Raw genomic sequence first — 26,037 nt, forward strand, 5'->3', positions numbered from 1 at the left:
TGTTCGGTTATCAGCTATGTGATCATGGGAAATCAACTCAATATTTACATGCCTTGGTTTCCCTTTGTACTTATTTGGAATAATCACAGTGCATTTTTGAAGGGTTAGAGTGAGGGAAACAATGGGATGGTTGAAGTAAGCTGTTGGTGTAGTGTTGACAGAAAACTAGTGCTCAATAAATGGCCTTTACTATGAACAATGAAATTATAAAATTGATTTTGTTAGATACACAATAGATAATATTTATAATATCTGTATATAGTATTAAAAATGATGTTTACCTACACCCACATTTCCAGAACCTCCTTCAATATTGTCTGTCTAGCCCTCTGCCCAGTGGTATCCAGGAAAGTGAATTTTGCATTTATCAATTTTTTGCTTATATGGTCTTGCTACATGAGAATGTATAGTGTGATAATTTATTATTTAATTTTACATGCTTTGGGACACTATATAAATGGCAATGTATTATGTGTATTTTTTGCAACTTACTTTTTCTCTCTCATTATATTTGGGACATTTATGCACATTGATCTGAGAAGTAGTTCAGTCTTACTCCTGTACAGTCTTTCATTATAGAAATATGCTATAGTTTATTGATTTATTGTGCCAACAAAGGAAATTTGGGTTGTTTTCAATGGTTTTCTTTTTTTCTTCTTCTTCTTCTTTTTTTTCCCTGACTGTTGCATTCATGGATATATATGTCTCCTGGTCCATTGTAGAAACAGGGTATACAATGGTATGTGAATTACTCGGTTTTGGTGTATGTGCTTCTTTAACTTTAGTAGATGTTTCCATACTGTTCTCCCACCAGCACTGTATACACATTCCTGCTGAGCAACAACCTCTCCTACACTGGATACTGCCCAACTTTTAAATGTGTGCCAATTGTGTAGGTGTAGAATGGTGTCTCATTGTGGCTTTCATTTGCATTTTCCAAATTTTTAACACTCTCTTACCTTTTTAAAGAAATGTTTACTAGCCATGTGTTTTCCCTTCTGTGAAGAAATTCTTCACATCTTTCATCAATTTTTCTGTAGTCTCGTTGGCCTTTTTAACAGAAATATTCAAATATAATTGCGGATTTCTTGCAGTTCTGTAAGTTTTTGCTGCGTGTATGTTGAAACTCTGTTATTTCATGGATAAACATTTAGGATTGTTAGGGCACTACTCCTATGTGAGTTCTGAGTACTGTCACCTCTAATCCTTTGGGTGATTTTTCAATCAAACTCAGATGGTTTCTTCACGCATGTGCCTGGATAAGTATTCTGCATGCTCAAGTGCGACCTTCTACGGTTTTTGTTCTCTCTTTGGAACTCTTTCCCTCTTTGGTGCTCTGCCCTGAGAATTCTAGACATCTTGGTCTCCCTGGGTCCTCAGCTTTGTCTCCTCAGCTTAAGAAGTCTGCCAGACTCTGGGTTTGTCCTGTCTGCGCTGTGTCCTGGAAACTTCACAAGGTAACACGATGGAGCAGTTGTGGGGCTCATTTGTTCCCTGGCTGTGGATGATCCCTGTTCTTTGTTGTCTGAGGCCAAATGTCTTCAATTTCACTGTGTCCTATATTTTGTTTGGTTTTCAGTTGTTTTAGGTGAGAGAGTAAATCTAGACCCTGTTACTACATCTTGGCAGGGAGAAGACATTCAGGTCTTTTGTATTCATTTTTAGGAGTTCTTTATGTGTTCTAGATAAAAGTTCATTATTAGTCATGTATGTAGCAAATATATCCTCTTACTTTGTGCCTTGCATTTTAATTTCCTTAATGATTTCTTTTTGTAAATACTATTTCTTAATGCAGTTGAATTTGTGAGTTCTCCCCCTTTAGGTCTAAGCTCTTTGAGTCTTTTAAAGATCTTATTCTCTAACCTGAGGTTACAAAAATATTCTGTGTTGTCTTCTAAACATTTTAGAGTTTTCCTATTTAATCCACCTGTTTATTGTGTATACGTGTAGTGAGTGGGCATCCATTTTCATGAAAAAATATATAAATCAATTTTCCCAGCATTATTTACTGAAAAGTGCCTCTTTACTGACTAGAATGCCATCTCTTTTGTATATTGAATTTTGTATATTGAATATGCATAGTATTATTCTGGGGTCTCTATTAAGTCCATTGATCTATTTATGTGGGCCTATGCCAGTGCCACACTAAGCTACTTATTATAAATTTATTCTAAATCTTAGTATATTTTAAGATAAGTTTCATACAATATTTTTTTGAGAGATTTTAAATACTCTTGGCCCATTTATATTTCATACAGGTTTTAAAATCAACTTACTAAATTCCTTTAAAAACTGTTAGGACGGGTTGGAATTGCATAGCATTTATAGATCACTATTAAGAGATTCAGAATCTGGATGACATTGAATCTTTGTATTCATAAACATGATATTCCATAAACAAATATTTAGATATTCTTGAAATAAAATTTTACTTCCTTTCTTATCTTTCAATAAAATTTTATAATTTTCTAGACAACATACTTACACTTAATTTATTATATATACATTTAGGTATTTTTGCTATTTATATAAATGTTATATTTTATAACTGTTACTTTGTATAGAATGCATTGTCCTTTATTAATTTTGTATCAAGCAAGTTTACTGAGCTAAACTCTATACATTTTATTCTATTTTAATTTATTTTAAGTTCTGGGGTACATGTGCAGGATGTGCTGGTTTGTTACATAGGTAAACACATGCCATGGTGTTTTGCTGCACCTATCAATCCATCACCTAGGTATTAAGCCCCACATGCATTAGCTATTTTTCCTGATGCTCTCCCTCCCCCCATATCCCCTGCCCCAGTTAGGTCCCTGTGTGTGTGTTGTTTCCCTCCCTGTGTCTATATGTTCACATTGTTCTGCTCCCACTTACAAGTGAGAACATGTGGCGTTGGTTTTCTGTTCCTGTGTTAGTTTGCTGAGGATAATGGCTTCCAGCTCCATCCATGTCTCTGTAAAGGACATGATCTCTTTCCTTTTTATGGCTGCATAGTATTCCATGTTGTATATGTACCATATTTTCTTGATCCAGTCTGTCATTGATGTAAACCCTTATTCTTATAATTCATCCTTACATTTTTTTTGGAGGTTTTACATAGGTAATCTTACAGTTAACAAATGATTGTTTTGTTTTGTTTTGTTTTTTCCTCTCTGGGGCTTATATTATTTAGTTAGTTTTATTTCAGTGTACCTCTAATTAACAAACCTTATGTAATGTTGAATAGAATTGATTATAGCAGACATCCTTGACTTTTTCTTGATCTTAAAAAGAATGTTTTTTAGCATGTAGGTTTTTTGTAACTATTAGTTACTACAATAGGGAGATTGCCTTTTATTTCCAATTTACTAACACTTTTATTCATGTATACATATATGATGTTAACATTTGTATGTATTGAGATGACCACACGGATTTCTATCCATTAATCAGTGTTTAATTACATTAATGAATTTTCTAATGATAAACTAGTCTTGTATACCTGGACTATAACTCAGATTTGTAAAACATTCTTTTTTATACCTGTTCAATTTGGCAACCCGTTATTTTATTTAGCACATTTGCAACTGTGTTAATGAGCGAGATTGGCTTATGCTTTTTCCTTTATTGTAGTACCATTTTCTGGTTTGGTATCAAGATTATACTAGTCACATAAAATGAAGAGAATATTTTTTTCTTTTTTATTTTCTGGGAGAATTTGCACAAGAGTAGAATTTTTTGTTTGTTTCATTTTTTAAATGATTGTTGGAACTCAGTTGTAAAACCAACTGGTCTGGCATTTTCTTTGTGGAAGATTTTACTACCAATAATTAGTAACTACTGATTTAATTTCAAGTTTTTCATTTCTATTTGAGCCAATCTTGGTAAGTTATAATTTTCTAGATTTGTCATTTCCATCTAACTTTTCAAATGTATTTTATAAAGTTTTTAAAATAACATATAGATGCTGTCAGTTTAATCTCTGCAGCTTCTTTAGCTATGTTCCCCTTTGCATTTCTAACATTTATTTTTACCTCCTCATTTAAAAACATACACACCTCAGAGGAGTTTCTATTTTCTTAGACTTTTTTTAAAAACCATCTTTTGCTTCTGTTAATCTCTATCCTGAGTTTTTTTCTATCTTATTATTTCTAATCTTACCTTAGTTTTTCTCTGTTTCTTAGTTTCTCCTTCTGTTTTCTTTACCATCTTTCTCTTCCTTCTTTTATTTTTCCTCTTCCTCTTCCTCTTTTATGTGATTAGCTCAATAACTTTGAAGTTTGCTTGTTTTCTAATACATACATTAAGGCTTTCTGTTTTGTCAAGCCTTTCTATTTAAGTACCACTTAAACCAGATGACACAATGTTTTAATATTTTGTGTTATTTAGTTTTTATTATATTTTTGGTAACTACTATTATTTATTCCTTCTTTTTCCCTTAAGTTCTTCCTGTGTGCATTTTCATATTTCTGAACTTTTGTGGTTTCCTAATTATCTTTATTTATTGAATTCTAACTTAATTGGTCAGAAATTGTTATCTGTATTTACTCAAACTTGAAATTTATGAAGAGTTTATTTATGGAACAATTTGTGCCCAACTTTTATAGTGTTTTTTGTCTGCTTGAAAAGTATGTATTCTTCAATTATAGTGTTTGTTATTTTGCAATGTTATGTATATCAATTAGATCGAATCTGTTAATGTCTGACTCTTTTCAGTGGCTGAGAAAGGGGTTAGTTAAATCCTCCCATTTTGGAGGTGGATTTGACAACTTTTTTTCAGTTATGTCAATTTTTGCTTCACATATTTTGAAGCCATATTCTCAGGTGCATGTATATTTAAAATAGTTTTATCATTATGTAGTGACCCATGTTCTCTCTAGTGCTGCTTTTTAAGTCTTTTTTAATGCTGTTTTATTTGGTGGAGGGGCAGAGTATCATATTTTGACTTTCGATTTTCTTATATCTCCATGTTTTCAAAGTGTGAGTATAGTAAATAGCATATCATTGGATTTTTAAAATTTAACAAACAATGCATGTTCTCACTCATAAGTGGGAGCTGAACAATGAGAACACATGGACACAGAGCAAGGAACAGCACACACCAGGGCCTGTAGGGGGGTGGGGGGTGAGGGGAGGGAACTTAGAGTACAGGTCAATAGGTGCAGCAAACCACCATGGCACACGTATACCCATGTAACAAACCTGCACATTCTTGCACGTGTATCCCTTTTTTTTTTTTTTTAGAAGAAATAAAGGAAAACTAAAATAAAAAAATTAAATATGGTACTGAAGCAAATAAACCACTAATAGCTGAAAAAAAAATTTAGTCTGACAATGTTTGTTTTTTCACCGAGTTTACTTCATTGACTTAGATTGTTAGAATGGATCAGTTTTATTGTGTCCTACCATCTTACTTTATGCTTTTTATTTTGCTAACTATGTATTTTTCATTTTTTTATTTTCTTGCTCTTTTTTTTGATGTATTTAGTTTTCCGCAGCTGTCATGATCAGTTAACTTCTCATTGTGAAAGATGAGGATTTATCTCTTTGTTAGTTTTCTTTCCTTCTATCTTCCTATCTCCACTACTACATGAAAGATTCCAACACCATAATCCTCCCCAAATAATCAGATTTTAATTGTATTTAGATCAGTGGTCAGGGTTTACCTCATTGTAACCACTGAAACTTATTTACACCTGAACCACATAGTATACTATCATTATTTTTATTTTCCAGAACAACATTTTCACACAAAGTTAATACTTGTTTTCTATTTGTTCATTTTGTTTTCTGTGTGTTTATTGCTAAATAAATCTAATACTTTTTATTTCTATACATTTTCTCTCATTCTAACATACTAGATAGCCCTACTCATTAGTGACATAAGGAATCTTTCATGTACTTATCACTACTAATCATTAGGGAAATACAAATCAAAACCACAATGAGACATTGCTTCACACATAATATGATGGCTACTATTAAGAAAAAAAAAAACAACAGAAAATTTCAAGTGTCAGCTAGGTCGTGGAAAAATAGGACATCTTGTGCCCTGTTGGTGGGAATGTAAAATGGTGCAGGTGCTATGGAAAACAGTAGGGTGAGTCTTCAAAAAATTAAAAAGAGAATTACCGTGTGACTTAGCCATTCCTCTTCTGGGTATATGCCCAAAAGGTCTGAAAGTAGAGTCTTGAAGAGATACCTGCATATTATGTACATAGTAGCATTATTCAGAATAAACTGGAAATAACCCAGTGTCTATTGAGAAATGGTGGATCAACAAAATGTGGTATGTACGTATGATGAGGTTTCACCAAGCCTTAAAAAGGAAGAAAATTCTGACTCATGCTACAGCATGAATGAAGCTTGAGGACATTATTCTGTGCAAAATAAATCAGTTACAAAAAGACAAATACTGTGTAATTTCACTTTTCTGAGGTACCTAGAGTAGTCAAAACCAGAAAGTAGAACGGTGGTTACTAGGGGCTTGGAGGAGGAAGGAATGTTGAGTAATTGTTTAATTTTTGCAATGTTTTAGTTTTGAATATTTAAAAAACTCTGGAGAAATGATAGTGTTGATGGTTGCTAAACAATATGAATATATTTCATGTCACAGAACTATACTCTTAAAAATGGTTACGATAGTAAATTTGATGTGTATTTTACCACAATTAGAACAATATTTTTGTTAGTTCACGATACACAATAAAATGATTACAGATTGAATGAGGAAGCTTGGGTGGATTCAGACAAAAAAGATTGGCAAAATGTTGAAGACTGCTGCAGATGTGTGACAAGTACATGGGTTTCATGCTATTCTACTTTTATGACTGTTGAAAGTCCCATGATAATTTATTTTTTAAATAAAACTTATGTAATGGTTAATTTTATGTGTCAACTTTACTGAGCTATGAGATGCCCACATAGCTAGTAAAATATTATTTCTAAGTGTGTCTGTGAGGGTGTTTCTGAAATAGATTAGCATTGCAATTGGTAGAGTGAGTGGAGAAGATTACTCTCATCAGTGTGGGTGGGCATCATCTAATCAGTTGGTTTGAATAGAACAAAAGGCAAGGAAGGGAAAATTTGCTCTGAGCTGGACATTTATTTCTTGCCCTCATACACTGGCACTCCTGATTCTCGGACTTTCAGACTTAGATTCAGTTATACCACCAGCTTAACAGCTTTCCTCATTCTCCAGAATGCAGATAGAAGACTGTGGGACTTCTTGGTTTCCAAAATTGAGTGAGCCAATTACTATAATAAAACTATATATCTCTACCTTATTGGTTTTCTGGAGAACCCAGACTAATACAACATACTAGATATTCTATTTGTATCATCTTCTTGAGGAAATAGCTCTCACAGCCTGTCGCCTGCTCAAACAGACTGGGTACTCCCTGTGTCTACTGCATAGCTATCATCCTGGAAGTTTCCCTTTGCCTTTATACTCCTGCATGAGTTTGCCAGGACTGCCAAAACAAAATACCTTTTGTCTGTGTTCACACATTCCTGATCTCTCTCTCTCTTTTTATAAGGACACTAGACATTTTGGATTAGACCCTCACCCTTATAACCTCATTTAACAATCATTACCTCCTTCAAGACCCTATCTCCAAATCCAGTTACATTGGGGGTTAGAGCTTTAATATATAAATTTCGAGGGGCTACAATTTAGTCCATATCTAATATGGTTTGACCGTGTCCCCAGCCAAATCTCATCTTGAACTCTAGTTCCCATAATCCCCACATGTCATTGGAGGAACTTAGTGGGAGGTAATTGAAACACAGGGGCGGTTACCTCCATGCTGGTCTCATGATAATGAGTGAGTTCATCTGGCTTTACTCTGCACTTCTCCCTGATGCTGTCATGTGAAGAAAGGCATGTTGGCTTCCCCTTCTGCCATGATTGTGAATTTACTGAAGCCTCCCCAGCCCTGAGGGATTGTGAGTCAATTAAACCTCTTTCCTTTATAAATTACCCAGTCTCAGGTATATCTTTATTAGCAACATAAGAACAGAGTAATACAATATCACTCAGTGATTTTGTCAATTTCTTCTCCTGAATTTCTTTTTTCCTGGATCCTAGATCTTTATCTTTCTTGATTACATCATTGTTTTAGTAAAATGTATCCTCCAGTAATATCCAAAGAGAGGAAATTTTTGAGAGCTCATGTATCTGAAAATATCTTTTTCCCATTCTCACACTTAATGGTTTGATGGCTGAATTGTGGTTACAAATATTGAGGAGTAATTTCCTCTCTCCACCCAAGTTTGAATCAAGCTAATTTTTTTGTTCTCTCTTTCTGCAGGTTGGGTTTGTCTCCAGTTTTTTTTTGCAAAGGATATGAAGTCCTTGCATACCAGCTTTTTGTGACCATCTCTATTTATACTTTTCATCTTTGATGCATCTTAGACTTTGTCTCCTTTCTCCCTTGTTCCACAAGCCATTAAAATGAAAGCTCAGATGGTCTGAACTTAGCAGACACTCCCAGTACAAAAGCCTGCATCACTACTCACATATGCATCTAAATTACCCCTCGCCCTTTGTGTTTGGGTCACCTAACCTCCTGCTAGAGTAACAATGCATTAAAAAGTGTATCTCCTATATGTAATCCAACAATCGTAATTGTTTGGAGAATGGCTCTGAGTATGCAGTCCACCTGGAAACAGTAGTCTTATTCATCATAAAGGACATCATGCTTTTAGAATGTGGGCATAATTGCAATGGGAGAAAATTTCTAATGGGCAAATGAGTTATTAATATCATTCATATAGTAAGATTTACATTAAAACTACTAACAAATACTGGCCTTTATATGATTTTTATACAATTTCAGTTATAATTGTTAGTTATCAATTTGAAGATTAGTTTTTTTTTTAGAAACAATGTTGTTTAGTTCTGCTTTGTCTAGCTAGTACATGTGGAGAATGAGCGACTCCACCTCAGTACATGTTCCTGCTAAGTGACATTGACCTGTTAAAATTGTCAAAACTTGTTTGAGTTATGTTACTTGTACTGCTTTCCAAAATGTATAGATTATGTTTTGCACTTCTTAGTCTTGATAAATGAAGTAGTTTGGTCATCAGCTGACTTTTTCTTCATCACTCTGCATAATTATTACTAAGAGCAACATGGTCCAATGGCAGAATCTTAGACTTCTAAGATCTGAATACAAATCTTAGCACTGTTACTTCCTAATGGTGTGATCTTATTCAAGTTAGTTGTAAGTGATGTGGTGAAGCCCGCTTGTGCTGGCTCATGAGAGCCTATTGAGTTTTTGTGTGAGCTGATTCTTTAACACAGACTTTATTAAAAATTACTTATATAAGCTTATAGGTAAATAATGTATATCAAAAACAAAGTTAGTAAATACTTAAAATCATTACTTAACTAATTACCAAATTTCACTGTTTTCTATGGCCTTGAGGTAATTTAGATCTCTTGTATCTGAATAGGAGAAACACTGTAATATGGTGTGCTGCTACCGCTCTTATTTTCCCAGCTCTGCCTTCACTGATATCATGGTTGCAGAAATTGGCTGATGCTAGAAGTCATTATTTGATTTATTGTTTTGCTAGTTGTCTAGACCTTAGAAAGTGATAGGAAACATGTTAATAATATGGATTCAACTTAAAAGTTTGTCATGTCTGTGGCTGTGGTGTTGTGAGTAGCACCAAAAATTGAGGAGACAGTTACCAGTGTTTGAAAACTGTTACCTGATTCAACAAAGAAGTAGCTCATGTCAGTGGTAAAAAGTGAAGTTCTGGTACATCTTTTGTCTTCTTTTCCTTCTACCTGTGAATATAAGGAAAAATATTAACCAAAAGTCATATGATAACTACATGCATTTGTCAAATTACAACTGTAGGTTGGCTACTGATATGGTTTGGCTCTATGGTGCCCCCGCGCCCTGCCCCAAATCTCATCTTGAATTGTAATCCCCGTGTGTTGAGGGAAGGTCCTGTAATCCCCACACATCAAGGGAAGGAGGTGATTGGATCATGGGGGTGGTTTCCCCCATTGTTCTCATGATAGTGAATGAGTTCTCATGAAGATGAAGTCTGATGGGTTTGTAAGTGTTTGAAAGAAAGCGCTCCTCCTTCACTACTTCTCTCTTTTTTGCCACCTTGTGAAGAAAGTACCTGCTTCCTCTTCCCCCTGATTGTAAATTTCCCGAGGCCTCCCCAGCCATGCAGAACTGTGAGTCAATTAAACCTCCTTTGTTCATAAATTACCCAGTCTCAGATAGTATCTTTATAGCAGTGTGAGAACAGACTAATATAGCTACCAATATGACTTTGCCAAAAATCTAAAAGAGCATCCTATATGAGAATCAGTTGGTTATATGGAGTTCACAGAAAAGGGCATTGCATAGTTTATTATTTGTAAATTGTGTATTATGCATACTTTATATCAGCAAAATTGATAAACATATATACATATAGGTCTATACTTATTTTTTAACATATAGCCAGTTAAATATATACCAATACACCATTGCTTAAGCTGAGATTAAGGTTTTTCATGTATTAAATCAATCATTCAAAACTATGAGCATCGTACTTCAAAAATTTTAGTTTTGTGTTTGTTCCTATTTCATTCTATGAATACCACTCTTCTTTTATCCCCATTCCTCTAAACCCCATATGTAGACATAACTTGAGAGTCACTGGATTGTGTAAAACTATTTGCTTCTATAATTACGTGGCTCCAAAGTAAAATACTTTTGAATATTCATAGCTTTTTTTGAATAGATATTTAGTATTCTACCTTGATATCGATGACCACTTTTGCTTTTGTCAGAGCTCCTTCTTTTAGCAGCCTCTTCTGTATCCTCATGGCGCCGTCCATGACTTCTTATCACTCCTGCTGTCCTGAGGTTGGAACTGGAGACTATACCTAATCCTTTTAGATCTGTGCACAAAATATGAGTATGTAGATGCTCAATGAGGTAATTGTTTTCATCTATTTTACTCCAGCTGTGACCTCTTTTCTTACATAGTAATTATAAGATATTATATATTAGGCTTATAGAAAGGGATTGCCAAAAATGTAATAAAAAGCCCCTCATATACCTTCTACCTTGTTTAATGAGTGAAACATAAGAGATGCATTTGAAGGCCCTGTAGACCCCTCCCTGGTTCCACTTCCTTCTATTTTCCTCAAAGGTAATCACTCACCTGAATTGATCATTCCCAGGCATGCGATACTTCTACCTCACATGTATATGCTCAAAATATACGTGGATTGTTACACATATTTTTAAATATATAAAATATAAACATACTGGATATGTTCTTTTATTAAATTAATGGACTTTATATTTTAGATCAGTTGTAGGCTTACAGGAAAATTGAGCAGAAAGAGACCTCCTGTGACTCCAGCCCACACTTGGATAAATGCCCTTCCCTCGTTTCTGAAAAAGAAAGGGCCTTTACATTGGCTGTTACGTAAATTCCCCAAAACATGAGACACAACATAGTTCACTCTGGTATCCCCTGGGCTTGTTATCCTGCTTGACACATAATATTTGTTGAGTCAAGGGCAGTATGAATGAATGAGTTTCAGATAGCAATATCGTATAAGCAGTGGTGGAAACCAGGGCTCCCTCCCCTCCAGAGATGGACTGGACCAGCACAGCCTCCATTGTCAGAGAATAGGAGAATAGGGTTTAAATGTCAAGGGCCACACATAAAGTCCCAAGATCCTGTCATGCATAAGGACAAGGCATGTTAGTCATGGCCAGGGGGAATGTTTGCAAGGAGGAGATGTTTTCAACTCAGATATTCATAAGCCAGGGCCTGCCTCTGTTTACCAGCTGGGAGATCTTCAGATAATGAACCATGAAAGCCTGCTATGCAGCGGCGCTATGCAATAATTTTTCATTTGCCACCAGTCAGCTTCAGGGATCAAGGACAGCTAAACACATAACCCGCTCATGCATGTTATTTTAAAGGCTTATTTTAAAGTTATAAATATGGTACATTGAGTTAATGAGGTATGTTCTTTTGGTGACAAATATTTACATTCCACATATGCCTCTTGATGTCAAGAGTGTAACTGTTTCATTTTCTTCTTTTTCTCAGGAGGCTGGGATGCAGATGGAAAAGGCCCTTGTGTCTGGGACACATTTACTCATCAGGGAGGAGAGAGAGTTTTCAAGAACCAGACTGGCGATGTAGCTTGTGGCAGCTACACTCTGTGGGAGGAAGATTTGAAATGTATCAAACAGCTTGGATTGACTCATTACCGCTTCTCTCTTTCCTGGTCACGTCTGTTACCTGATGGGACGACAGGTTTCATCAACCAGAAAGGCAAGTGTTTCTTAAAAATAGAAGGTTGCAGCTTTAATTCAAGGTTATTGCTACAGTCTGGCATAATTAATCCAGTATGCTATTCTGCAATGTAGCTTTCAAATTGCAAGTTTTTAGAGTGATTATGGGATAAATTTTTTGAAATGGGTTTGCATTAGTTTTCACAGTAATATTTTGGTTTTCTTTGACTGTTGAGATCTTTTCTGGGGGTGGTGAGTGGGAGGGAGGTTAGAATAAGTGTTTTATTATGTAACATGAGTGTTAATCTGAAGGTAAATTTAAAAAATTTGTATTAAACTATTTTCAGTTGTGTAACCCTGTGATGAGTTATGAAAAGTGCTGAAGAACTTGAGATGATTCTAAGCACTTCAATTAGGGCTGAATTAGTGGAGCTAATTAACTAGCATGGGGTTAACACCAAGGCCCCTGGAGTTCACTTACTGAAGATTAAGTCCAGCTACATCACTTACTATCTGTATAAACATCTCTTGGGCATCTCTCAGTGCCTCAGTTTCCCCATGAACAGAAAAGAATGCTGTAATAGTGACTAATTCAGAGAGTTGTTGGAAGGTTAAATGAAATAATCTTTGTAAAGTGCTTAACACAGTTGCTAACATTTCAAAAGCATTTAGTAAGTGTTAGCTATTCTTCTTATTATGCCTTGTAAGTAAAAGGACCAGTCATTGCTCTATTGAATGCCTGTTATTTATGAGGCATTTTCACCCATTTTCTTTAATTCTCACCAACAGTAGGGAAGGCATAGTGATCATATTTTACAGAGGTGTATGTCCAAATCCACATATTTGGCAAATGGCCGATCAGTCATTTAAACCTAAGGTCTAGCTAGCTCTTTCTACAAAACATGGTTGGAAAACTATGACCTGAAGGTCAAATGTGGCCTGTCATCTATTTTTGTAAATAAAGTTTGATTGAAACATAGACATGCCTGTTCATTATGCATCATCTATGGTTACTTTTCCACTTTAATGGCAGAATCGAGTAGCTAGGGCAGAGACCATATGGCCTGCAAAGCCTCAAATATTTGCTATCTGGTCCTTTACAGGAAAAGTTTGCCAACCCTTGCACTACAACATATGGTTTCTTAATGAAGACACTTTATTACTACTTTGTCTTAGAAAAGATTTTACACCATCCATGGTGCTGGGACTAGGTGAAGCAATGAGGTGTCTAGGGCATAAAATTTAAGGAGAGCCTCTTAAATTTAAGGACAGGCCTCACTTGTATGACCTAAGAGAACACCTGCTTGCCTCGCCATGCTTCCCACCCCAAGAACCTTCATTAATACAAAGGCATTATTCGTGAGTAACTTACGTGATTCCCTATATAGAACAACCCTTGATGACAATTCCTAGATGGGCTTGTGCACTTGAAAAGCTCATTTTATTTAAGGTGGGATAATCTTCACATCATGAAATAGAATTGCAACTCATGAACTCACGTGTAGTATCAGCCCTAGAGTAGCTTCTCCAAAATAGGGACAGTTTAGGATCAGCAGGCTCATTCCCTGATTCTAAAGACATTGGCCCATGACCAGTTGCTGCTGATTAGATGTATACTTTCTTGCCATCTCTGACTAGTTTTATTTTTTATGTTGAACGGAAGGTAATTTGTTGTTCAGTTTAAAAGTGAACTTATTATCTTCAATCTTCCTAATCCAACATCTGTATTCTCCTTTCTTTCTGGCACCACCTTACTCCAAAGTCTAAAAAACAAAAATAACCTTTGAATCCTTTCTTGTCTTTTCTTCCTCCATCTAATGGGTTGCTGAATATAGTCCATTCTAATTATGACTTTTTAACTTATCTTCTAATCTCTCTTTTTGCCCCTGCCCTAGTTTAGGTATTTATCATTCTTACAAGGACTTTTTGATATATCCTTGATGAATCTATCTGTTTTCACCTTCTGTCTGTCCTTTGCTTTCTATAAGATGCCATCATAGCAATTTTCCTAAAGCTTGACCCAAATCGTATTGGTTTGGATCATCTCCTGCTAAAAATGAAGCAAGATGCGCGGTGGCTCATGCCTGTAATCCCAGAACTTTGGAAGGCTAAGGCAGGTGGATCACCTGAGTTCGGGAGTTCCAGACCAGCCTGACCAACATGGAGAAACCCCATCTCTACTAAAATACAAAATTAGCTGGGTGTGGTGGTGTATGCCTGTAATCCCAGCTACTTGGGAGGCTGAGGTAGGAGAATCGCTTGAACCCAGAAGGCAAAGGTTGCCATGAGCCAAGATCGCATCATTGCACTCCAGCCTGGGCAACAAGAGCGAAATTTGGTCGCAGATAATAATAATAATAATAATAATAGTAGTAGTAGTAATAATTTAGTCACTCAAAGCCTCAATATACAGTCCATACTCCTTCATATATCATTCCAGGCTCTATTTGACTTAGACTTAATCACCTCCAAAAACTTTGCAGTTTTGGAGGTGATTACCCCACGTGTATGATCACGCAATATCCCAAACACACATTGGTACAGGTCTATAATCTTTTATCTGTAAGTATAAGTAACCCACTACTTATTAAACATACCATACAGTTTTCCACCTTGTAGGAATTTGCTTAAGCTTTTTATTCTGCCTAGAATGAGCTTTCATTAACCCCAACTATACCTGCTGAAGGCCTGTCCTGCTGTTCAGGGCTAGCACAATTGCCCTCTTCTTTACAGTATTTCTCTATTCTAAGCCAGAAAAAAAATCTCTTTTTTTTTTTTTTATTCTCATGGCACTTTGCAAAGCTCTTAAGATATTTCTCACATTCTTCATTGTTAACTGTTACTATATCCCATGTTAGACTATGGGTGCCTTAAGTTTAATTCAATTCAACCAAAGTGTGCTGAATGTTTATTGTGTCAGGGACTGTGCTAAGTACTCATGACATTCATATTAGAGAACCCCTGGAATTGTTTACAGTGTAATGGGTAGATAATTCTGCCCTGTTACCCTTGTAATCTAGTCCAGCACCATCCATGGAAGGGATTCAGTAAAAATTATTGAATTCAATTGAATTAGGTCAATAACAATCATAAAAATAACTCTAAGGGTAGTAATGCTTGCCTTTCATTGAGCATATGATATACAGAGCTCACCATGCAAACATTGCACATACTTTTGTTGATTTAATGTTCATAACAGTCCTATGAATGAGGGGCATCTCTAAACAGAAGCAATAATGCTAACATGGGAAATAAGGTTAGGCATAAATTTGCCAAGATGACAAATTTAGTTAGGTTCAACCTAGGCTTGTCTGACATAAAAAATCTTGCATCTAGTCTAGAGCTCAGTAAGTTTGGCTAAACCACTTGAATTCTCTGTGCTACAGTTTCCCTGTTGGTTAAATGAAGTGGAGGCCTTATGGTACTAAAACTTCTTGTACTCATTCTAGGGGTTTGGAGTTTTTACTGAGCTTCCATTTGGATGGTAAGCAACAACAACAACAACAGAAACCAAAAACCCACCAACTTGTAGTATTGGTCCACAGTGCTGTATCTGAAGTTCTAAAATCAAAAGGCTCTTATTACTAAATCTTTCTAAAATTAAATTGGCAGCAAAAGCTAACTGAATTGTTGTGAATATTTATTCTGTTTGGTGAGAATATTTATTTATTTTACTACAGACATATTAGGAGATACTCACTCAGATTCACTGAGAGTGTTAATATATGGTATATGCTCTGTGTTTCCTTTCTAAAACATTCTGAACTCATATGCCCCTAAGATTTTCAGACACAAGATTATGTACCTGTACCAATATGTCAACATATTAAGCTTTGAAAACCAACTTGAGATACTCAGAAGTTTGTAGAGACACACTGTAGATCAGCAATCCAAGAGCAAGGAAACCGAAACCACTGGAGAGTGGGGGTGGTGGTACTGAAGTCATGGAAACCACCTGAATATTGTGGAGAAATTGCTCATGCAGATCTCACGTGGGGATCACATGCCTGTAGCACTGAGATTTTTGTGTTTGGCCCTAGCTTTGGTAAAACCATGGCTGATTAATATTACAGACTTTGCTTTGAACAAGAGGGCACTGGAGGTGCATCCAGGAGGTGGAATTTCAATAAGCAGTTGTTCATTCTTGTGCAGTGATCTGTTGAAGCAATTGGAATGGTTTTAACTTGGAAAGGCCATCTCTTTTTTCCCATTTAAATATTTTCTCAAAAAGCACGCGAAGAATTAGAAAATCCCTGTCACTGTTCTTCCCAAGGAACGACCTTTTTGTGTTTGACTATCCATTTCAAAGCTTGATTATAGGACATTTGGAAACTTGTAAAATTCTGTGTCCCCAAACTAGAAGAATGTTTTTATGAAGTGGAATTGTTACAGACTGTCTCTTTCAAATGTCAGTTTTTCAAAGTTTAACAAGAAAAGATTGAGTTGGCAACTGAAATCACATATTCCTGTATTTCTCAACTGTTCAAGTACATGTTCATATCTGCCACAAATGTAAATTTCAGGCGATTAGTGGGAAGCCCAAGTATTGGAAATTTAAAAAAGGGGAATATTTATGCAGAATTTAGTGCTCACTTGAAGATTTAAAATATGAGTTCTCTTAGCAGGGATGGTTTAAATAAATTAACTAAATAAGCATTAATCTTGTATTCTATGTTGGGCACTATAATAGACTGAAAATGGCCCTCTGAAGGTGTTCATGTTCTGATTCTTAGGAATTGTGAGCGTATTAGCTTGCATGGTAAAACAAACTTTACAGATATGATTAAGGGAAGGATTTTGAGAGGAGGAGATTGTCCTGGACTATCTGTGTGGTCCAAGTATAATTACATGGGTCCTTAAAAGAGAAAGGTAGAAAGATCAGAGTCAGAGAGAAGAGGTAAAAGAGATAATGATTAAAGCAGAGGTCAAAGAGAAGAGGTGAGGATGAAGATGGGAGAAGAAGCCATGAGGGAAGGAATGCAGGTGGCCTCTGCCACCTGGAAAAGGTAGAAAGATGAATTCCACCTGAGAGCCTCCAGAAGGAATATAACTTTGCTGACATCTTGACTTTAGCCCAATAAGCACTGTTTTGGACCTCTGGCCCCCAGAACTGTAACATAATGCATTTGTCTTGGTCCTGCCACTAAGTTTGTGGTAATTTGTTTTAGCAGCAATAGGAAACTAATACAGGCAGTGTGGCAAGAGAACACAGGAGCAGTTAAAGAAATTGATGGGAGGTGGGGGATCACGAGTTCAGGAGATCAAGACCCTCCTGGCCAATATGGTGAAACCCCGTCTCTACTAAAAATACAAAAATTAGCTGGGTGTGGTGGCACGTGCCTGTAATCCCAGCTACTCGGGAGGCTGAGGCAGGAGAATCGCTTGAACCAGGGAGTCAGAAGTTGCAGTGAGCTGAGATCACACTCCAGCCTGGGTGACAGAGCGAGATTCTGTCAAAAAAAAAAAAAGAAAAAAGAAAAAAGAAAAGAAACCAATGGTGTGAATGGTGTGAATCTAGAAAGGTGTGAACCAAAGAAAGTTGTAAACTTGATGCATGGTAGGCATAAGATCAAAGGAATTCTATGTTACTTTTTTTTGTTGAAGGAGGATTCTAGGTCAATTTTTTTTTTAAATTTGAGACATCATCTTTGCAAGTTCGAGCCACGCCCTCTTCTAGGGGAATTCCCCTATATTTTTGTTTTATATAATCCTGCTTGACCCCAGGTCACAGCTGACAGGACAAAGGAAAGACATTTTTCCTTGGATTTATAATGAGCTGTGACCTCATGGAAAAATAGGAGCTTGCTCCATTGTTTTCCTCCCTCAAGGATGTCTGGAATTGAGGTACTGAGAGGCTGAGTTGGTTGGTGGTTGGCACTGGGGCTCAGAAGTAGCTTTGGCAGGTGGGACGGCCATTTTGAGACCACAACAGATTGAGTGTGTAAAGAAAACTGGTTCTTTCTTAAGTATATATTCTTCGGTTTTGTCTCTGCTGCTTGAATCAGAAGGGAAAGCTGTTTCTGAAAGACGAAATGGAGCAGATGTGTTGAGAGAAGCTGGGATGGAAGAGATCAGTTTTCCCTAAGAAGCAAAGATTTTCTCAGCTCCCAACTTCAATTCTTTTGACTTCCACTTGCCGTTATTTTCTGTCATTGAGTCCCTGATCTATTTCTGTCATTTAAAATAATGTCCACTGCATCTATATCTACTACCCAACTGCCCCCAGTGCCACCTTTGTATATGAGTTCATCTGGGTTGGTTTTTCTTATATCCAAAAGACCTCTACCTCAAATATGTTTCATATTTTCTAAGATCAAATAGGCAGAAATCAGCTTAATTAGAGAAGATAATATTGACTATGAAAGAAAGCTATAGAAGTTTTAATCCTTAAAATAATCAATTCTGTCCTAAATACCCAGAAGCAGAATGGGATCCAAATGACCTCTCAAAGTTTCAAAATCCCTAGATTGGTAACAGGTGATCATTTAAAAAATACACATTTATTCAGAAGGAGAATTTGTTTATCAGTGACTTACACCATTCTGAAAAACAAAGTTAAATAACCCTTTGACAGATTTATTCTCATTCAATACTCACATGCTCCTAAGGTGGCAGTATTAACATTCCCATTTTACAGATGAGGATACTGAGGTGTAGAGAGACCAAGTGATTTATCCAAGATCCTTTGACTGAGTTTTCTGGGTCTGGGGCTCTCCTCTTAAAAATCCCACTCTGGCTGGGCGTGGTGGCTCAAGCCTGTAATTCCAGCACTTTGGGAGGCTGAGGTGGGTGGATCATGAGGTCAGGAGATCGAGACCATCCTGGCTAACACAGTGAAACCCTGTCTTTACTAAAACTACAAAAAATTAGCCGGGCATGGTGGCGGGCACCTGTAGTCCCAGCTATTCGGGAGGCTGAGTCAGGAGAATGGCGTGAACCTGGGAGGAAGAGCTCGCAGTGAGCCAAGATCATGCCACTGCACTCCAGCCTGGCGACAGAGGGAGACTCCATCTCAAAAAAAAAAAAAAAAAAATTCCCTCTCCACTTCATGGAAAAGTTTCATTACAATATTGAATAAACTGTATGATCGAGAAGTGAAGTGCTTAATTCTGGGATAGTGAATGTTAAGTATGCAATGCTCTGTTGCTCTGCTGTGCTGATGAGTGAGAAAAAAATTTTCTTAAAATTTACTTATCTTCATTTCAACAGACGGTTATCATGTGGTTTGAATTACATTGATTGGCCATCATTAATGACTTCTCCACAAAGGGGGAAAAAGGAATTTGATATTGTGATCAGGTCTGAAGTAGGTGACCATGAATGCTGGTAAAATAGAGTCACATGTTTCTGGCTCAGGAACATTAGTTAACATGAGAAGTGGGATGTCATAGTGAGAACAGTTCAGTCTTTGTAGTGAGACAGACTGGGATTAAATGTGGGCCATGCCATTTGTCAACATTGAGACTCTCTGAATCTGTTTTCTCATTTTTAAATGGGAATAAAAACACCCATCTCTAGAGCTTAGCACTTGGATTTGGCAAAATGCATAGTACGAGTTCAATAAATGAAGGCTAATATTATTTTCATGTTCAAAGTCAATGGAAAGAGTTGGCTATGAAAACCCTCACACATACCAATACCCAGATTATTTTATCATATTATCTTTAGATATCTCATTCACAAATATAGAAATGTGGGTTTATGGGGGCCCAGGGGTGGGATGGTGAAATACTCTCTTTGAGAGAAAAAAGGAAAGTTTATAAAATTTCATGAGTATGTTAGTTTTATTGCTACTGTAACAAATTATCACATATTAGCTGCTTAAAACAACAAAAATTTGTTACCTTAGAGTTCTGTAGGTCAGAAGTCTGACATGGGTGTCTGTGAGGCTGAAATCAAGATACCTGCAGGGCTGTGTCTCTTTCTGAGGGATCTTTGGAAGAGTCTGTCTCTTGGTGCATTCAGGTTGTTGGCAGAATTCAGTTCCTTGTGATTGTAGAACTGAGGTCTTTATTATCTTGCTGGCTATCAGCTAAGGACTGTTCTCAGCTTTGAGAAGCCATCTGCATTCCTTGGCTCATGGTCGGTCTCCTTTCTCCATTTTCTTTCTTTTTTTTTTTTTTTTTTTTTTCTTTTGAGATGGAGTCTCACTCTGTTGCCCGGGCTGGAGTGCAGTGGTGCGATCTCGGCTCACTGCAAGCTCCGCTTCCCGGGTTCACGCCATTCTCCTGCCTCAGCCTCCTGAGCAGCTGGGACTATAGGCGCGCACCACTACACCCAGCTAATTTTTGTATTATTTTAGAGATGGGGTTTCACCATGTTGATCAGGCTTGTCTCAAACTCCTGACCTCGTGATCCGTACAACTTTGCCTCCCAAAGTGCTGGGATTACAAGCATGAGCCACCGCGCCTAGCCCCCTTCCTCCATTTTTAAAGCCAGCAATAGTGGGTTGAGTTTCTCTCAAGCTGCCACTTCTCCTCCTCTTCTTCCGTTGTTGCATCTCTCTGACCCACTCTTCTGTCTTACTCTTCCACTTCTAAAAACTCATGTAGTTATATTGGATCCACCTGGACACTCTAGGGAACTCTTCCCAATTCAAGGTCCATACCTTAATTGCATCTGCCAAGTCCCTTTTGCCATGGAAGGTAACATGTTCACCCGTTTCACGGATTAGAGAACGGACATCTCTAGGGGGAGGATGAGTTATTCTGCTACCAAGTGAGAAATAGCATAGAAGTGTGTCTTCCAAATATGGAGTTGTTATGCATGATTCACAGTACATTCCAGTTTGCAAAATAAATGAGCTGGTGTCAAAAATACCCACTTACCCAGACAGAGAGAGAACACATGATTGTGCATAATTTGGCTTCTGCTTACCTTGCTCATCTCTCACCATTCTATTCCTCTTTTGACCATTCTATTCCTCCTTCTACTGAACTTTTTATTCCCAGAAAGTGAGTGAATATACAAACACTGGCCAGGTCATATCTGATAATAAAACTCAGACTGACAAAGGAAACCCAGGAAGCCAAACCTTAGCCTCTGCAGCAATCAGCCCAGAATAGTCACAGTGTGGTCAACTGATACCTTCTCTATTTTCTAACCCCCTGCTCCCTGCTTCCAACTCAGGAGCAACCTGAGAAAACCAAATGTGCTCCCCAAACTAATCAGAAAGGATGCCCTGCTTCTAGTTAGCTCTCCAATAGCTTCCCAAGGCCAACAAACTTTAATCAGGGCACACCCAAGGGTTCTCTTTTTTCCACTCTAAAGCTTTTCCTCTGTCCTGACTGTATTTGAATACCTGCCAAATGCAAGTATTGGTGGCTGACTCTCTTGCTATAGCAAACTCTGAGTAAATAGTCTGTTTTTCTCATTTGAGTGGTCTTTGTTTTAACATTTCCTTTGTGTATTGTTTTTGTTTCCTCTTTTTCTCTTCCTTGATCACATTTTTCTCCTTACCTTAAGTGATTAACTTGTATTCATATTTTAAATATCAGCTTAGATGTCACTAATAACAATAATAATTACTATTTCGGTGATAGCTAACCTGTACTGAGCCCTTACCATATGCCAAGAACTGTTCTAAACATGTTTAATTTATCAGCTCATTAAACTCTCACAACAATTAATTGAAGAAGGTTTCTCTTATTATCCACATTCCTCATACAGGAAAAGATAATTCAGAGAGATTAAGGATCTTGCCCAAGGTTGCAGAGCTACTAGGTGAAAGACTTACGACAGAATTTAGGTGGTCTGGCACCATAATTCACTCTTGAAACAATTACGCTACGTTGCTTTCAGAATATTTTCAAATACCCTGAGTTTAGGATGGATGCCCCTTCTCATATGTTTAAATAGGACTCTGTAATTTATCTACTACTCTATTGTAATTGTTTATGAATTTCTCTGTAGTCTCTGCTACTAAGCTCCCTGAGGACAAGGGTGGTGTTTGTTTTGCTTATGTTTGTATGTCAAGCATATAGTAGTTTCTCTATCAATGTGTATTTAAGGAATTAACAAACAAATGATCGAATGAATGAAATACATACAAAAGTGTGAATTGTTATTTTTAAAAATTGGAGCCTCTTAAGGTAAGAAAAAAGAAAGGGACCTTTTCCTTAGGCGGACTTTCAGTGCAACACACTTCTACATATGACTTCATAATCTTTATCCAGGAAACAACTTCTTAAAACAGGGCAGCTTCTCTTGTGTAAGCTTAGGTTGCCTCCATATTTTTAAATATAAAACCACATGAAATACTAACATCAGCCTCTTCCCAGAAAGCCTCTTCCAAGCTAATCGTCATCATTAAGCTAGACTCAGTGAATTCTTGACATAAATTCTGAGCCAGGTCATGTTCAATTTAGAAACTTTCTTCTGAACTCTGCAGCAAGCCTAAAAACTCTCTCTTACATACTTGCAGTCCTGGAAAAATCAGATGAGAGCCAGAGGTGGCTATGTATCCCCATGAACTATGTTGGAGTTTTAGAGCAAACCTCCAACTGGGTACTTTTAATGTCCTAAGCCTCTGGCTGTCTGTCCTTGTAACCCAGATTCTGGGGCAGATGCTGAGCTCTCGTTCATTCTCAGTAGGTCTCTTTTCCTAGACTTGTGAGACTAGTTGACCTGGAAAAGCATTAAGGCAGTCATCTGGATCAATTCCTTTACTTTATATTTAATACCATTGGATCCATGCATTTATTAAAGAAATATTTATTAGCCTCTAAATTTCTGGTACTATCCCAGGATTTGGAGATCCAGAGGTGAATTAAACAAGCCTCCTGCTATCATGGGGCTTATATTCTAGTGGGGCTAAGAGACAAAAATGAGCATGCATACATACAAATGCATGAAATCATTTCAATAAGTATGAAAATAACACAAAGTTAGATAACAGCGATCTGCCTAAATGTATCCATTTCAATACGTTTATCTTTCAATCATGTCACCCCATTAAACTCCTACTTCTTGATCAACTACTCTTCTTTGGAATTCTCAATGTTTCCTCTCAGTCTTTCATTGATTATATCAAGGAAGTAATAAAACTTGTTTTGAATGAAAGTCATTCAGAAAATTGTTTTTGATAGTCTCCCTTTTAAAATTTATTGCCAATATACTACAAATAACTTTTCTTCTTAGGGCACTTTCTTTTTCCTCCTAGGAATTGATTATTACAACAAGATCATCGATGATTTGTTAAAAAATGGGGTTACTCCCATTGTGACCCTCTACCACTTTGATTTGCCTCAGGCTTTAGAAGACCAAGGAGGTTGGTTGTCAGAGGCAATCATTGAATCCTTTGACAAATATGCTCAGTTTTGCTTCAGTACCTTTGGGGATCGTGTCAAGCAGTGGATCACCATAAATGAAGCTAATGTTCTTTCTGTGATGTCATATGACTTAGGTATGTTTCCTCCGGGTATCCCTCACTTTGGGACTGGAGGTTATCAGGCAGCTCATAATTTGATTAAGGCTCATGCCAGATCCTGGCACAGCTATGATTCCTTATTTCGAAAAGAGCAGAAAGGTATGGTGTCTCTATCACTTTTTGCAGTCTGGTTGGAACCAGCAGATCCCAACTCAGTGTCTGACCAGGAAGCTGCTAAAAGAGCCATCACTTTCCATCTGGATTTATTTGCTAAACCCATATTCATCGATGGTGATTATCCTGAAGTTGTCAAGTCTCAGATTGCCTCCATGAGTCAAAAGCAAGGCTATCCATCATCGAGGCTTCCAGAATTCACTGAAGAAGAGAAGAAAATGATCAAAGGCACTGCTGATTTTTTTGCTGTGCAATATTATACAACTCGCTTAATCAAGTACCAGGAGAACAAGAAAGGAGAACTAGGTATTCTCCAGGATGCGGAAATTGAATTTTTTCCAGATCCATCTTGGAAAAATGTGGATTGGATCTACGTGGTACCATGGGGAGTACGTAAACTACTGAAATATATTAAGGTAAATGCATGATTTTTTGTGTGTCCATGTACACCCAATTATGTGAAGGTGGGCAAGACAGGCATATGTATATATATATGGACTTGAAAAAAGAATTACTTTAGGTAATAGCATATACATTTGCTGGCCTGGGAAGAGCAGATTAGGATTTGAGTTGATGAGGGGTAACTAGCCGGTAAAGGCTTCAAAAGCAGTGGTCAAAGTCTAGGATTTGTTGTTAAAGTTAGTTGTGGCTATAGAAGTAATTTGGACATATTTTTCAATCTGGTGTCACAACTATGATTATAAAAGACATTTTAAGGATTGAGATAGTTGGATCCTTTTTTTGAGTCTCAGCTATATTGGATGACATCCAGTTAGCTAAAATTAAAATTTCAAGTACAGGTTTTCAGAACCCCTCCTGTGGGGGATGTAGAATGTAGCTACTGGCAGGACTGAGGGGTTAAGGAGCAGTGACAATCAACAGATGCTGATGGAAGAAAGATATTTCTGTCTTCTCATTATAATAAGAGTCATTTGACTGTCTTCATGGACATTTGCACAGTTTTGCGTTTCCATTGTTAGTTATAAAAGGTCAGTGCATGGAAAATTAAGTTAATAGGGTCAGTGCAATTTGATGAAAACTAGTTTTGGGGTTGTAGCTTACAGAAGATAGAGGGTAATGTACCTGATTTTATGAGCTTTCTTTTTTTAAAACATCTGTTTGGAATAAAACTTCTGTTCTTTTTTTCTAGGATACATATAATAACCCTGTAATTTACATCACTGAGAATGGGTTTCCCCAGAGTGACCCAGCGCCTCTTGATGACACTCAACGCTGGGAGTATTTCAGACAAACATTTCAGGAACTGTTCAAAGGTACCATTTGAAATGATGAAAGATCAATTGTGCAAATTTAATATAATTTTCCCATTTGCTTATTTGCATTCAGCAAAGACCAATAATTTTTGAAAGCTGAAATCCATGTAAATCAATGCAAAGCCATATAATTAGGAGAGGGGGAAAAAGTATTTAGGAAAGAGGAAGTGGAGGATTTTGGCCTAGCTACAACCTCCTGAAATTGAATCAAGTAAAAAGCGACTGTCTTCAGCATTTTGTGACTCCCGGGTGAAGGTGACAAGAACAGAAGGAGTGGTGGCTGTTGGGAGAGAACATCAGTTATTACAAAAAAGATTAGCACTGATCAACTATAACATGCTCATTTGCATATTTTAATATCCTAACTACCAAAAAAAAATGAAATGACAGGATTTTTAAAGAACCCAAATTAAGCATCTGTGCAATAAACTTAAAAATGGCACAAGTCCTCCATCAATGTATGTTGCATTTAAGCTGTAACCAAGCAGCCCAGTTAGAAACATTTTTATTGTCGTATGGAAAATGTGAGTTGTGTTTTAAGATAATGTTATTTTAGTATATCTTTTCCTTCCATGGAATTCTTTTCATATGAATTCTTAACATATTTGAAAACAGTCATGAAGGAATAACCTTTAACTGGTAACACACATTTCTAGGCAAGTTAGCACCTCCTCTCCTATTATTTGTTGCTTCCCAAATTTAATTCCTCTTTTTTTTTTTTTGAGACAGAGTCTTGCTCTGTCACCCAGGCTGGAGTGTAATGGCGCTATCTGGGCTCACTGCAAGCTCCGCCTCCCAGGTTCACGCCATTCTCCTGCCTCAGCCTCCTAGTAGCTGGGACTGCAGGCTCCCGCCACCACGCCTGGCTAATTTTTTGTATTTTTAGTAGAGGTGGGGTTTCACGGTTTTAGTCGGGATTGTCTTGATCTCCTGACCTCGTGATCTGCCCGCCTTGGCCTCC

At 37.0% G+C, this 26,037-nt stretch overlaps 1 protein-coding gene across 12 annotated transcripts in view; it reads left to right on the plus strand.

The window, feature by feature from the left end:
* LOC461139 (cytosolic beta-glucosidase) overlaps window positions 1–26,037 on the plus strand; it is a 1,143,797-nt gene that overhangs the window by 87,113 nt on the left and 1,030,647 nt on the right. For 8 of the 12 annotated variants that reach the window (XR_008547754.2, XR_010156492.1, XR_010156491.1 and 5 more), the window contains 3 exons: window positions 12,073–12,300; window positions 23,422–24,218; window positions 24,953–25,076. Coding sequence is in view for 8 of the 12 variants with exons in the window: in XM_063809428.1 (XP_063665498.1) it covers window positions 12,073–12,300; window positions 23,422–24,218; window positions 24,953–25,076 (1,149 nt within the window). In the remaining 4 variants the exon portion in view is untranslated. The remainder of the gene's footprint in view (window positions 1–12,072; window positions 12,301–23,421; window positions 24,219–24,952; window positions 25,077–26,037) is intronic. The other 4 variants (XM_063809430.1, XM_016951403.4, XM_003950299.6 and 1 more) reach the window with 2 other exon arrangements.

Source organism: Pan troglodytes, chromosome 3 (genome assembly GCF_028858775.2).
Source record: "Pan troglodytes isolate AG18354 chromosome 3, NHGRI_mPanTro3-v2.0_pri, whole genome shotgun sequence".
Taxonomy (NCBI): domain Eukaryota; kingdom Metazoa; phylum Chordata; class Mammalia; order Primates; family Hominidae; genus Pan; species Pan troglodytes.